General features: G+C 48.4%; 1 protein-coding gene across 1 annotated transcript in view; it reads right to left on the bottom strand.

Moving 5' to 3' along the window:
- The window catches only part of LOC138245864 (cilia- and flagella-associated protein 337-like), a 1,005,044-nt gene extending 990,797 nt beyond the window's left edge, over nucleotides 1-14,247 (bottom strand). The window contains 2 exon segments of the mRNA XM_069199842.1: nucleotides 13,017-13,048; nucleotides 13,846-14,247. Of these exon segments, the coding sequence (XP_069055943.1) occupies nucleotides 13,017-13,048; nucleotides 13,846-13,947 (134 nt within the window). The 5' untranslated portion in view covers nucleotides 13,948-14,247.
- Nucleotides 14,248-14,467: the final 220 nt, after the last annotated feature.

Genomic DNA, 14,467 nt, shown 5'->3' with positions numbered 1-14,467 from the left:
AGGAAACTGGTGCACTTCAAAGGGAAATCTCTAGAAGCTTCTCCCACTTCAAAGGAAGAGCCAAGTATAAATATTGGACCTCAGAGACCAACTGTTCTGTACACCTCTGGACCTGTGGAAAGTCTGCCAGGAAGAAAGACTGCTGTGCAGCTGAAAGGACTGTCACTTTGCTGGACTGCTGTCTTCTGGGCAATTTCTTGACTGGACTACTACCTGGAAGTGCTGCTGCGCTTTCTGGATTGCTCCCCTGCTGTCTTCCTGCTTGAGCCAGAGGGATTTGGACCTGCATCTGAACCCAGAACTCTCAGAGTTACTGCAGAGGCTCCTGTTCAGAGCAAGCTTCCAATCACCAGCACCAGTACATAGATCCAGCTGTAGCAAACCACTGACCTCCAAGTGGTGCCCTTCAAGACCTGGACCCTCGGTGTGGCCTCAGAGAGATTGAATCGAAGTTTCGGCTATTCGTGACCTCAATCAGGCCCATTGGTGCCAAAACATTATTGCTCACACAGCCCTTCAACAGGAAGACCTGTCAATCCGACTTTTCGCACTACAGAGAGTGTCACCACTAAGCTCTGGTCCACCCTCCCACAATGACAGCAGGATCTTCGCACAACAGCAACGACCATCCATAACACCAGATCTGCTCTTCTTGGTACATCGATGGTGGTCTGCGATGCTTCTCTGTTCCTCGCAGCCCCCTTCACCACGAATGGGACTCCTTGCGCTTGACTGAGATGGTACATTTTCAGCAGGACTAATCTGGTCTTTGTATCGGACTCACTCTCTTTCATGGTCAGCCCGAACGTGTAGCTTTTTCCTGGCCTTGTACAACCAGATAGCCACGAGTGCTGCTTTTGACTTTTTTTGCACAATTTTCACTTAAATCTTTCATATTACATGTATCTGATTTTACTGACTGGATCCTTGTCATTTTGGTCTTGATTTATTTATTAAAAATGTAGGCCCTCATTATGACCCTGGCGGTCAGTGTTAATATGGAGGAAAGTACTACCAACAGGCTGGCGGTACTTTCCTCCATATTATGACATTGGCAGTTTGGCTAAAGCCAAACCGCCAATATACCACACCGAATACCATGGCAGTAACGACCGCCGGGCTGGAGACTTCACTCTCCAGCCCAGCGGCCATCACTTGCCCGTCTGTGGGAATATGACCCCGCCTACTGCCATGGTTTTCATGGCTTCCTTACCGACAAGAAAACCATAGCGGTAGACACCATCAGTGACAGGGAATCCCTTCCCTATCACCGATGGGTGACTTCCCCACTCCCCTCCCCAGGTTTCCTCCCACCCAGAGCCACCTTACTGCCATCCGCCGGCATGGCCACAGCCGGATTTCTGGCATCCTTCTGGCGGAAATCTGGCTGTGGTCATAATATGGCTGACGGCTGGTAGCCGCGGCGACGGTCTTTTGGCGGCCGTCGCCATGACGGTAGGTGGTTTTTACCACCAATGTCATAATGAGGGCCTTGGTCTCTTTTTGTAAGTGTGTGTGGGATTTTTTATATTTACTGTTTTCACTTTATTACTGATACTTTACACATTGTCCCTAAGTTAAGCCTGACTGCTCTGCACCAAGCTACCAGAGAACTGAGCACAGGTTAATTTGGGGTTTGCTTGTGCCTCACCCTGACAAGGATTGTGGTTGCTGCTTGAGTGGGGTTTCACACCAGTCACCCTGTATCACAATTTCCCACACTTATCTATATGTCACCTGTACAATGTCTCATTTCTTATCTATGTGTGTGAATCCTCCTGTATGAAAGTGGGTTATTAGTAGTTGGAGGCATGCAGTATCCTGATACTTAGGGACAATCCTCCTGGATAGTTGTTGGTCAAACCCACCACCCCTAGACACCTCTGCCTCTTCTTCATTGCCACCATCTCTTCTTTCTTCACACGCCCACATATTTTTGGCCAGGAACAATGTCTCTGATTCTAGGATTTTGTAAGCTAACTGGGCATCAGGTTCTCTCTCACTCTCTGAGGGACAGTCCTGCTCCTCCTGTGGTGGACCTTCTCCCCCTCCACTAGCTCTAGGCAGGGTCCTGCTCACTGTGTTAATGTACAGGTGTTTATCTTCCTTATCACTGAGGTCTAGGAAGCTTGCCTTCCTCTCTCCTTCCATCTCTGGAGCCTCCTCTATGTCAGAGATCTGATCTACTAGCTGGGCCACTGACATGACTGTAAGGGACCTTATCAACACTGTCTTCCTGGAATGGGAGGGTGCTGGTAACTCCCTAGCCTTACACAGGTCCCTAAGCTCTGCTACTGGGAGGGTGGGCAGGCTAGCCAGATCAAGCTTCATGGTATCCTTTATTTGTGTCAAACAAAAAACTATTGCAAAAATTGAGGTAGAGTAAACCAGAAAAAAATAATTCATATCATTTAGTCCAAGTTCAAATCAAAACAATGTTTGCACTAGGTCAAGTTGAAGGATTTGTAATTGTCCAAATTAAATAGTAAATGGTGTCATTAAATACAAGTTCTCGATTCCACCACTGCACACCAAATGTAGGAAAATGGGTAGGTGGAGATATACACATACAGCTAGTAATAAAACCACAATCACTAATAAGATCCAGTCAAGTCTCAGTAAATTAATCTTTGCTCATCCCTTGGTAGCTTGGCTACAAGCACTCAGGCTTAATTTAGGAGATAGGAAAGTGTAACACATTTAATATCAAGAAAAACAAAAAAAATAAAAGACACAAAACAATAAAAATCCAACACCAAGGCCCTCATTACAACCCTTACGGATGGGGGAGAAGTGGCGGTAATACTGCCAATAGGCCGGCGGAAAACAAAATGGAATTATGACCATGGCAGGGGCAGTGCAGGGGCCCCCAGGCACAGCCGCAAACTGCTTTTCACTGTCTGCACAGCAGATAGTGAAATGTGCGACGGGTGCAGCTGCACCCGTCGCAGAGCTGCAACACCGCCGGCTCCCATGTTGCGGGCGACATCCCCGCTGGGCTGGCGGGAGTGCGGCTGCATTGGTGGCTGCACGGCGGGTAATCCTTGCCGGGGCGGCGGTGGCTGCCCACCAAGGTTGTAATGAGGCCCCATATGCCAGGGCGTTAACACCACGTAACACGGAGGTAGCCATCAACAGCCAGGCGGAAGACAAGGTACTGCCCACCATATTATGACACTGCAAACCGCCACGATTTCCGTGGTGGTTCCAACGCCATCAAAAGCCTGACAGAAACACATCACAGAAGACCAAAGACTCACCAACAGAGAAGATCAACGCCGCCTTTGGAATCGGAACTGCAAGTTTTCCCGATGCTCTTCTACGCAATGCTCCACCTCAAACACCAATGCCGATGAATTCGACGATGACAGCCACTTAGCACACAAGGGAGGGAGGGAGAAAAAGGAGAGTGACACACACCAGACACACACACACAATACACACAACCAGCTGCAGAAGTAAACCAATGTCCCAGTACACACGACATAATAAGACAAGGACTACAGGTCAACAGTACTGAAATTGTAATAGCAAGGCAACAGCCACCATATGAACGAATTTTAGAACAAATATACATGAACAATTGTCCAGAAAGGGCCAGTGCCCAGTCCAAAGTACATAAGGCCCACATGGCCACAGGGCACAGTCTAAGCCCCAACTTGATCCTGACTAACTCCACACAAACCTGTGCAGGGGCAACATCTCGGAAGTGGACAAGCACCTCAGGGGGAAGGTGGGTGGGGGCCACCTCAGCTGAATTCAGGAACTTGCCCACTGCTTCTGGAGGGGTTCCATGCCCATTCCCCAATGCTGGGGAGTGCAAGGTCACAGTCTCTGAGGTAAGGAACATACCCACTGCTTCTGGAGGGGTCTCCTAGTACAACAGTCCCTGGAGGGTGGCCTACATACCCTCTGCTGGAGGTGAGGACTGCATTGTCTCTGCTGGGGGAGGTGTCTCCTGGGCAGCCTCTGCTGGAGGTGAGGACTGCGTTGTCTCAGCTAGGGAGGTGTCTCCTGGGCAGCCTTTGCTGGACGTGAGGGCTGCATTGTCGCTGCTGCGGGAGGTGTCTCCTGGGCAGCTTCTGCTGGAGGTGAGGACTGCATTGTCTCAGCTGGGGGAGGTGTTCCCTGGGCAGCCTCTGCTAGAGGTGAGGGCTGCATTGTCTCAGCTGGGGAGGTGTCTCCTGGGCAGCCTTTGCTGGAGGTTAGGGCTGCATTGTCTCTGCTGGGGGAGGTGTCTCCTGGGCAGCCTTTGCTGGAGGTTAGGGCTGCATTGTCTCTGCTGGGGGAGGTGTCTCCTGGGCAGCCTCTGCAGTAGGTGAGGGCTTCTTGCCTGTCATTGGTGATTGAGTGGGACCCACGACTGCATTGTTGGTTGAGTGGGAACCTTTTCTGTCTTTGGTGTTTGAGTGGGAACTTTTTCTGTCATTGGTGGTTGAGTGGGAACCTCTTCTGTCATTGGTGGCTGAGTGGGAACCTTTTCTGTCATTGGTGGTTTAGTGGGAACCTCTTCTGTCATTAATGTTGTTGAGTAGGAACCTTTTCTGTCATCGGTGGTTGATTGGGAACCTTACTCCTCCTGGCCGGTGGAGTGGGATCTTTCCCTTTCCTGGCTGGTGGAGAGGGATCCTTCACTGTCTTGCCTCCATTATCCTCATGGACTGTTTGGCTGAGGTGCTGGGCTGGATCGTTGGGACCCTGCTCTTATGGGCAGGATGGGGGAGAGGGAGGGAAGAGGTCAAGTTGGGCAATGAAAAGCTTCTTAGGGGCAGTGGGATAGGATGAGGGAGGAGGGATGGGAGTGGAGGTTTAGGGAGTGGCTGTTGGAGGAGTACGTCTGCTGGACTTGGGTGCAGGTGCATGGGCAGTGTGCTGATGTGAGGTGGATGACTGGTGGGTGTCTGAGTGCCTGCATTTGTGTCCTCTAGGAGGGGGGCAGACAGGGTGGGAGAGGACACAGGGGACGTGTGGATGGATGCTGTGGCACTGTCTGCTAGTGAGGTGTGTGTGCTGCTTGGTATGGTGATGCTGGTGGTGGCTATTGAAGCAGTGCATGCAGGTGTGAGTGGGGATGTGACTATGAGGGAGGTGGAAGAGGAGGAGGAGGAGGAGGGGGAGACAGTGGAGGCAGTGGATGTGGATGTGTGTGTAACTGTCTGTTGGTTGTGTGAGTGCTTGTGGACTGAAGTGTAGTGCCTGTGTTTGACTGTGCCACTTTTCTGTGATGTCTTGTGTGCATGCTCGTCTGTATGTGTGCATGGGATGGGTTGAGGAGACTGGGACTGGGAAGTGATAGTTGAAGGGGGACAGTGGGAACAGGGACAATTGCTGCCATCAGAGAGGAGGCCAGAGGCTGAATTGATCTCTGTTGGGCCGCCAATTCCCTGTGGATGCCCTCAAGGAGTGCATTGCTGCATCTGGAATGCTAGCCCCTGGATGGCATTCACAATGGTTGACTGACCTACAGAGATGGATGTCAGGAGGTCAATAGCCTCCTCACTTAGGGCAGCAGGGCTCACTGGAGCAGGGCCTGAGGTGCCTGGGGTGAAGGAGATGCCCACCCTCTGGGTGAGCGGGCATTGGCAACTCGCTGAGGGGCTACTGGTAGGGTGGTGCTGGTATGGGGGTGGCGACTGTACCTGCAGCTGGGGTGGTCACAGAGGTGTCCGCCACCACCAGGGAGCTTGCATCGGAGGAGGAAACAGAGTCTGTGTTGTCATCTCCTGTCTCTGCCGTGGTGCTCCCCTTGCCCTCTGTCCCACTGGTTCCCTCGGCGTCGGTGGATTCTGCCTCCTGGGTCCTGTGGGATGCAGCTTGCATCGGAGGAGGAAACAGAGTCTGTGTTGTCACCTCCTGTCTCTGCCGTGGTGCTCCCCTTGCCCTCCGTCCCACTGGTTCCCACGGCATCGATGGACTCTGCCTCCTGGGTCCTGTGGGATGCAGCTCCCTCTGTCGCCAGTGCCCCTGCTCCTCCGCCAGATGATGCTAATGCACACATGGACAGGATGACAGAAGGAGAAAGGGGAAAGGGAGAGAAAGGGAGCACTAGGTCAATTACAGCTCCAACACCACAGTTGGCATGCACAGCACCGTCTCACACATGGATCAGGATCGAGCACTTTGCATTGCACTGGCATTGAATTGGCTAGATGCTACAGCAAGATGAAGGTCAGACACAGCCAACTGCACACCTCCTGAGACCCACAAAGCCCTGACTGACATGGAATGCAAACGAGCTAGGTTACCTGCATTTGCCATACACCCATTACCCTTGAGCTGGATCACGCTGCAATGTCTGCCCTGGCATTAATGGGCACCCACTAACTCACACACACCACCCGGATCCTATGCCACCTACCAATTATTGCAGTAATGCCCACTGTACTCATCCCCTTGTGGCTGCTGTGATGCCCTCAAACACCCATCCATCTCTGGGTAGGCCACCGCCAGTATGCGGGCCATCAGGGTGGTCAGATTCTGACGGGCACCCCTTCCTCGTTGAGAGGCCATCCCTAGCTGGGCCTACTCAATCTTCTGTGCCCAGCGTCTCAGGTCCTCCCACCGTTTCCTACAGTGGGTGCTCCTCCTGCTTTAGACCCACAAGGTCTGCACGTCCTTGGCGATGGCACGCCACAATCCCTTCTTTGCCTGTGGGTCCTTTGGCAGGGCCTCCTGCCCACTAGCTGCAGTGGAAGTGGAGGGCTGGACAATAGACTGGCTAGTGGTAGGGGCCTGCTGGTGTGCTGTCAATTCCCTCATGATGTTGGCCATGTCTGCCACAACCCCTGCTATGGAGATCATGGTGGTGTTGAGAGCCTGCAAGTCCTCCCTGGTCTCCTGATGGTGTTCCTCCTGTATCCGCTTGTTCTCCTGCATGTTGTTAAGGATCTGGCCCATCGTGTCCTGGGATTGTTGGTAGGCCGTCAGGATCTTGGTGAGTGCCTCCTGGAGAGTCGGTTCCCTGGGCCTGTCCTCCCCCTGGCGCACAGCGGTCCTCCCATTGTCCCTGTTACCCTCTGCCTGTGTCCCTTGAATAGTGTACCCACTGCCACTGGGCACTGGTCCCTAATTGTCTTGGGAGCGAGGTGTGGACTGTGTTCCCTGTACAGGTGGGCACACTGCTGATTGACCTGTCCCGGAGGCAAAGGTGTGGGAACGCTGCGTGGGTGCTGTGGTGTTGGATACTTATGGTGGAGGCTCTGTGGTTGTCTGGGTATGGGCTGGGGTGACCGACTGCCAGTGGTGCCTGATGGGCCAGGTAGTTCATCCAGATCCAGAAGTCCAGAGTTACTGTCATCATTGGGGGCATCTTCTTTTGGGGGACTGGTTTGTTGTGGCACCTCCTCTCCACTGAGATTGGCTGGGGCACCTGAGGGGATGTAAGTGATGTATTATGCTTCATGTCTGTGAGATATTGTACATCTGTAGCTTCCCCTCTATAGTTGCTGTTGCCCTGCCACCTTTGTTTGTGCTTGGTGATGTATTGGGGGATTGTTAGTTCCCCTCTGCTGTGCATGCTTTTGTGATGGGTGTTCATGCAGAGCTGGGAGGGCTGCCCATGCATTGGCATAGCATGCAGGGCTTGGTATTTGGGTTAGTCATATGTGTAGGTGCAGTGTGTGGGATGGAGTGGAGTGATGTGAGTGAGGGGGTGAGATGGCATGCAGATATGGGGGGTGATAAGTAGAAAATGTTGACTCACCAGTGTCCAGTCCTACGGCAACTCCAGTGAGTCTCTCAGGATGCAGTATTGCCAAGACTTTCTCCTCCCATGCTGTGAGCTGTGGGAAGGAGGTGGGGTCCACCGCTAGTCTGCTGTATGGCGAACTGGTGCCTTGCTGACATGGAACGTACCTTTCCCCGTAGGTCATTCCACCTCTTCCTGATGTCGTCCCTTGTTCTTGAATGCTGTCCCACGGCGTTCACCCTGTCCATGTTTCTCTGCCATAGCTCCATCTTCCTGGCAATGGAGATTTGCTGTACCTGTGCTCCAAACAGTTGTGGCTCTACCTTGACTATCTCCTCCACCATGACCCGCAACTCCTCATCTGTGAAACGGGGGTGCCTTTGTGGGGACATGGGTGTTGTGTGGTGTGTGTAAGTGTGTGGGTGTTGGATACTGTGGTTGGGTGTGTAAACTAGGGTGTGTGAGGGATGTATGGGTGTATGTGGTGTGCGTGTCTAGTTGTCGCAGTGGTTTTGGTGTCAGTCTGGTGGCAATAATTTGTATTCATAAAGGGTTGTGGGTATTGTGGGTGGGTGTGTGGGTTTGGTGCATGCATCAGTGTCAGGTGTGTGTTTTTAGTATTGGCCAATGTTGTGTAGTTTAGTATTTGGGTGTCCATTTTGAGCATGTTGTGTGTACTGCCAATGGTTTACTGCCATTGAATGTCCGCTGTGGTGATTCGTAGGTCATAATGTGGTGGGCGTTGTTTTGTTGGCATAACGGTATGGGTGTTCGTACCACCACTTTAGCACTAACCTTTGGGCTGGCGGATTTGTGTATGTGGCAGTATTCTGTCGAGTTGGTGTCTGTGTGTCATAACTTAGTGAACAGATGTTCGCCTCTTCGGCGGTATGTTGGCGGCTGTCACCGCAGCGGTAAGCGGGATTTACCACCAATGTCATGATGAGGTCCTTATTCTTTTGAAAATTTATATCTTGATCTGTGTATGTTGGATTTTTGTTGTTTTGGTCTTGTTTTGTTTAGATAAATGTTGACTATTTTTCTAAACATGTGTTGTGTCATTTTGTAGTGTTTCACTGTATTACTGTGTGTGCTGGTAAAAACACTTTACACATTGCTTCTGAAGTTAAGCCTGTCCGCTTGTGCCAAGATACCAAGAGGGTGAGCGGGGGTTAACTGAGGGTGATTCTCCTTTACCCTGATTAGAGTGAGGGTCTTTGTTTGGACAGGGGTAACCTGACTGCCAACCAAAAACCCCATTTCTAACCTAGGCCAATCGCGATGGAGGGTGGTTCAAATAAGGGAAGCTTTTCTTCTTGATATTGAGTAATCAGGTCCTTAAATTCAGAGTTCATTTTGATGATGGTGGCCTACTTCAGTGAGATGCCTCAGTGGGTATCTTAAAGTTTTTGTCATTGGTGTTGATGATGGAAAGTTATCGACGAGACAAACCAGTGAGGTTGGGCCGACTCGCAGGTCAATGATGACAACTTGACTTTTATAGTTGATGGTGATCTTCTAGAGCTTTTTAACAAAACTTTTCCAAAGGTTCCCAAACTTTCAGAACTTCTTCTGAGTAACGCCCTTTGGGTTGAAAAGTGCTTAGCAGCACCAGCCAAGGGTTCAGAAGCTCGGATTTGCATTTTGGAGTCTGGGACTAAACCTCACACAATGCGCCATCACAGTCCAGACAAAATCCAGTTACCACTGGTCAGCTGACATGATCCTCTCTTTTGGCTTGCAGTTGATTCCTTCCAGCACTTTCTACCTGTTGCTTCTCAGGAAGTCCACTCCTTTTACTTTTATGACAGGCCTTGTGAGTGCAGCAGGTGCAGTCCTTCTGAGTGCAAGCCTTCCTTTGTACAGTCCAAGGCTTCAGCAGGGAAGTACTTCTTCTCCTGTTGAGCCAGACAGTGATCTTAGGGGCTCCTGCAGGTCTCCCATAGTTATTCCCCATTCAGGGCTGGCAAGGGGAGATGACCCCCCAACCAATTGGGTTCAAGTTGCCACCCTCTGCTATGGCTACTTCTTGCACAGTGTAGCAAATTTTGACCCAGAATGCACTATTCTACAAAAATCAAAATGGAGAAATTCTCTCCTTGGAGTACAGTTCTGTCTAACCCAACCCACAGGCGTGACTAACTTTTTTCTACACCTTCCCCCAGTCCCCCTCCTAATCCTTTTGGTGGGGCTCACATCTGGCTGAGGATCAAAGGAGTTGGGGCTGACATAGGTCCTGTGGCATCTGTGCTTCTAACTTTCAAGTCCAGTTTATCTCCCTAGTCCTCTTTTTTTCTGGATTCTGCAGGAAACAGATCACTTCCCACGAAATGGCTGTATTGCTTCAGCCCCGGCCTCTTCACACCTACTCAGGGAGCAGCTTGACTCAGGCTGTACAAGTCTGGCCACTCAGAAGAAGCTGCTACAGTAGTGTTTTAGGTAACTTCCGGATAGTAAGCTCTGCAACTACTTTCCTGTAATATCTATAATAAATCTGACCTTGGCAAGTTGTTGGATTTATTGTAACTATGAATCAGATACTTTGAATTGTGTAGCTAGCTAACTCCAATCAAAAAGTAGATGTATTAAAGTTTAATAAATCCTTCCCATGTTCGCCTATGGGGCTAGAAGCACTACAGTGGGGAAAATCACATTAGCTTTATTACCCACTAAGGAATATAAAACATCTTTTATATTGCCTCTTTTTATAATAATGCATCCTACCATTGGGGCACCTAGGGCAGATCTTAAGAGTGACTTTCATGTAATAAAAAGGTAGTTTTGGACTTTGGAAGTACTTTGGTACCCACATTGTCCAGAAGCGACTTAGGTTTGAGAAATGTCTTGTCTTCGTCTGTGTAACCGGTTTAGTTTGCCACTACCGTGGAACTTGTCCACATGGTCGTTTATGCCTTCTTGTCAGTGTAATGGTCGAGTCGCCATCCACACCTAGAGTCCCTCTTGGTCCATTCATCAGTGTACATCTACCCATACCTAGATCATAATATCTTTACCCCTGACTATACTCCACAACCACAATTCCTACCTGTGCCCTTGTATCACTCTTCTTTCATGTTAGTACCACCACTCCCGGTATTCTCTGAGGTGTTTTACTCTCTTTGGATTAGTACCTCTGAATCTGCTTTTACCCATATTATTACCCTGGAACTTTAGACCCCTAGCCGTATTCTAGGACCCTCATATCTTTACACTTGTATCTCTGCCCCTATTCATACCTTAGATACACTACCCTTCCCCTACCATACTTGCTAGTACCTACAGTACCTCCACAAATATGCTGCACTTATGTATATCCTTGTACTTATGCCCCTACCTATATCATTGAGCCCAGGCTCTGTGTTTCTTAACCTGTGCTCTGGGGACCACTGGAGGTCAGCAAAGCCTACTCAGAGTTCATGACTGCTTAGAAAATTAAATAATATTCACAGGTTAATAAAGTGTATATAAATAACAAAGCGAAATGTAAAAATGAACATTTTAAAACGTTCTAAAAATGTGAGGGAATTTGAAATTGGATCCTAAAAATTAAGTGCCTCATTTACAATGTTTTGACGCAGGGTAGCGCTGCACGCCTTCTTGCTGCACTGCCCTGCATAAAAACAAAAGGGCAGGAATACGCCGTATCTACAAGATACGGCACATCCCCACTTTTCCCCTTTGCTGGCGCACAAATTGCTGCCATGCGCCAATGCGCAATGGTCCATGGTGCAAGAGTGCCTGCATTGCGGGGATGATTGATTGTGTGCAGGAAGGGACTTCTTCCTGCAAAAAACAATCACAAGGCGTTTTTCTCATTTTGTAGCACACATAGAAAGAGGAACAAACGGAGAGAAATAAAGATATTTTTCCCTGCTGCATCACCCTTACGCCATCCCTGATGTGGAGTAGGCTTTTGTCACATACCCGGGTTTACAAAACCTTATAAATCTGGAAATGCGTCAAAATCCATGGATGTGGAAACTCCCATGCCTCACCCATGGAAATGCCTCCCTGTTGCAAAGTAAGGCAATGCAGCTTGGCCTTGTAGATATGTGTCTGTAGCCTGCGCTGCTGGTGTGTCACAAAAAGTGACGCACTGGTGGTGCAGACTGCTAGTAAATAAGCCCCCAAATTTGTATCCTCAGATTAATATATGGGAGCATTGCAGGTGCATCAAACAGAATACAGTATGCATGTTGAGTGCCTTCGATTGAATTTAGGAAAGCTCCAACTTTCCCATTAAAATTACAATTTTGATTTCTTTTTTATATATTTTTGAGTTAAATAAAATATTTAATCATTTCTGCATGTGCTTGATGAATGCTTGTTTATGTATTTTTGTGTATTTTTTTTGTGGTTCAAATCATCAAAATGCTTAGGCCGAGGTCTCTGGCCTCCAGTAATGACTTAGTGGGGTCCCTGGTTTCCAATATTGATTCAGAGGTGATCCTAAGAAGTCAAAAGGTTAGGAACTACTGCCCTAGCACATATTACCTTGCTTATTCCAGCAAACCTGCCACTTTGGACTCTGCATTATTCTTGCCTATCTTTTTTACTTTCGGTCAGGTCGAATTTCCTTGAGCTTTTTGAGTTGTCCTCATTTTGGAAGTGCACCAGAAGCGAGTTTTGCCAACCTAGTATCGTGCGTATAGTGTTCTACATTTTGAGCTTTCTTCCAAATTAGATAGAATCATTTTCAATACTTTTCTATGATGGCTTTCACCTGCTTTTCCTACAGACCACAGCACATATTTACTTTGCACACCTCATAAACTAATTTTTCCAAATGCACCACACTATTGCTTGGTCTCAAGTATGCCATATCTATTCTTCCTCTGATTCATTCTTATTGCTCTTCATAAGGTCCTCACCTCAGGTGTCTATTGTATCTCCATTGGTTTTTGACTATAGATTCGCTTTGAATGCTGTTGTTTCAGATCCTGTGATGTTACTCTTCTGCTAGGTGCCCTCCATATGCTCTTCATTAAGATGATAACATGTTTTTGCTATGCTTTATCCCTTCTTCCTGCTGTCACGATATCTACATCTTCTTTTATCTCCTGTACCCTTTCTCTGGTCTTCCACAAGATCACATTCATCTCCCCTAACTCTCAGTCCGCACCTATCGCTCTTCCAAAGGACCTGCTTGTACCGCACTTCCACCCAATTTTCTCCTGTTGCTCTTCCCTAAATTCCATCACACTGCTCTTCCTCAAGATCCTCTTTCTGTATTTTTTCTGCACGTCCCTCTTGCCACTTTTCCTGAAGCTTTACTCCCTGTGCTCTTATTCTCAATGGCGTCCCACAGCACTTGCATCAATGACCTGACACTACTTTCTCTTCAGAACACTTCTACTGTTTCTTCTCCAACTGCTTTCCCATCCTGTTTCTTATCCATCAGATCACATACAGATCTTCCTGTGCTCCTTCTAAAACATCCTGGTGCTGCTTTCTCTCACATTTCTTTACAAAGTATTTTATTCACATTATCTCATTTGAATTTAACCATAAACCAGCCTGCACCCCTCTAGCTTCCTTCATACTGCTCAGTCCCCACATTCTCTTACTATTGATGGCTCTTCCCATTCACTTCAGCCAGTGCTTAATTTGTGAAAAAATAAATGCTGTGGCCCAATTTTTTTCTTATGATCCTGCCACCGCTATATGCCTGAGCAGCTGAATACCAAGGCTGCCTATTTCTGAACAACTTCATACCTCTTTTTTCCACCGCCCCACACTTCCTCTCTCTTCCTCTTAATCCATCAGGTTCTATTTTTTATCCTTCACTGGATTGCCATCTGGTGCTTCCTTTTTCATTCTCCGTTTTCTGCTCCTCTCCCTCTTGCTCGTGGTTAATGTCTGATTACGAATAATAGGTCCTAGCCCCCCGAAATGACTGTTGGTGTAGCCACCTGCAATCACTGTCACAAATTAAGCACCGCCTCCTAATATTTTTTGTCCACCTGGCACCTACTTGCTCTATATATTTTACCTAGCCCTCTCCATAAAGTGTCACCCTACCACTCTGTGAAGTTATTTTCTCCAGATCTCGCTCATTTATTTACTTCAGTCTCTGGCACAGCACTTCTTCACCTGATACAGAGCCCTAGCTAGCAATTATTGCAAAACCCAAACTCTGTCTTTTTCCTATAGCTTACCTGTTTTTTCAGAAACACCTCCAGCTCTTCGATCAGACTTGCAGACAGCAGCTGTCTGTGCCGGCCGTTCGCCCTCTTTTGTAGTCCCTGTGGCAGCGGCATCCTCTGCTTCGGAAATCTTCGATTTATTCCAAAATGTTTAAATGGGGAGCTTTATGTTTCTCCCTGGTTGTCAAACAAATGCAAGAAAAACCCAGGGTGGCACCAGTCTGCCAGGAACCAATCAGCTGTGGCAAACCTCTGTCTTCTGGTTAGTTCCTTTGTTGTTCAAAATTGCACATTAGACGATCATGGAAACGAATTCCTTGATAAATTTGTGTCTCCTAAAACAGTTGTTGTCTGCATAAAGTAAGCATCATTGCTCAGTGTCTTGAAAGAGGGGGATTTCTTTTGGTCCCAAAGATTCTCCTACCCTTTGGGGAACGAGCGAAGGTCCTAAGGCCTGGTGTCTTATTACAGCACGTACTTACAGCAGTACATTCAGGGACTGAGTGCACGTACACCACTTATCACTCTGCTAACAAAAAGCTGTAAGTCAAACGGTGGTTATGCTCCGCGAGATGTAGACACACCTTGTTAAATGGAGTGCAGTGGTGTATGATATTTCTATGACTGCCGATTG

Source organism: Pleurodeles waltl, chromosome 7, assembly GCF_031143425.1.
Source record: "Pleurodeles waltl isolate 20211129_DDA chromosome 7, aPleWal1.hap1.20221129, whole genome shotgun sequence".
In the NCBI taxonomy this organism is placed as follows: Eukaryota; Metazoa; Chordata; class Amphibia; order Caudata; family Salamandridae; genus Pleurodeles; species Pleurodeles waltl.
This window is presented reverse-complemented; position numbering and strand designations above follow the sequence as displayed.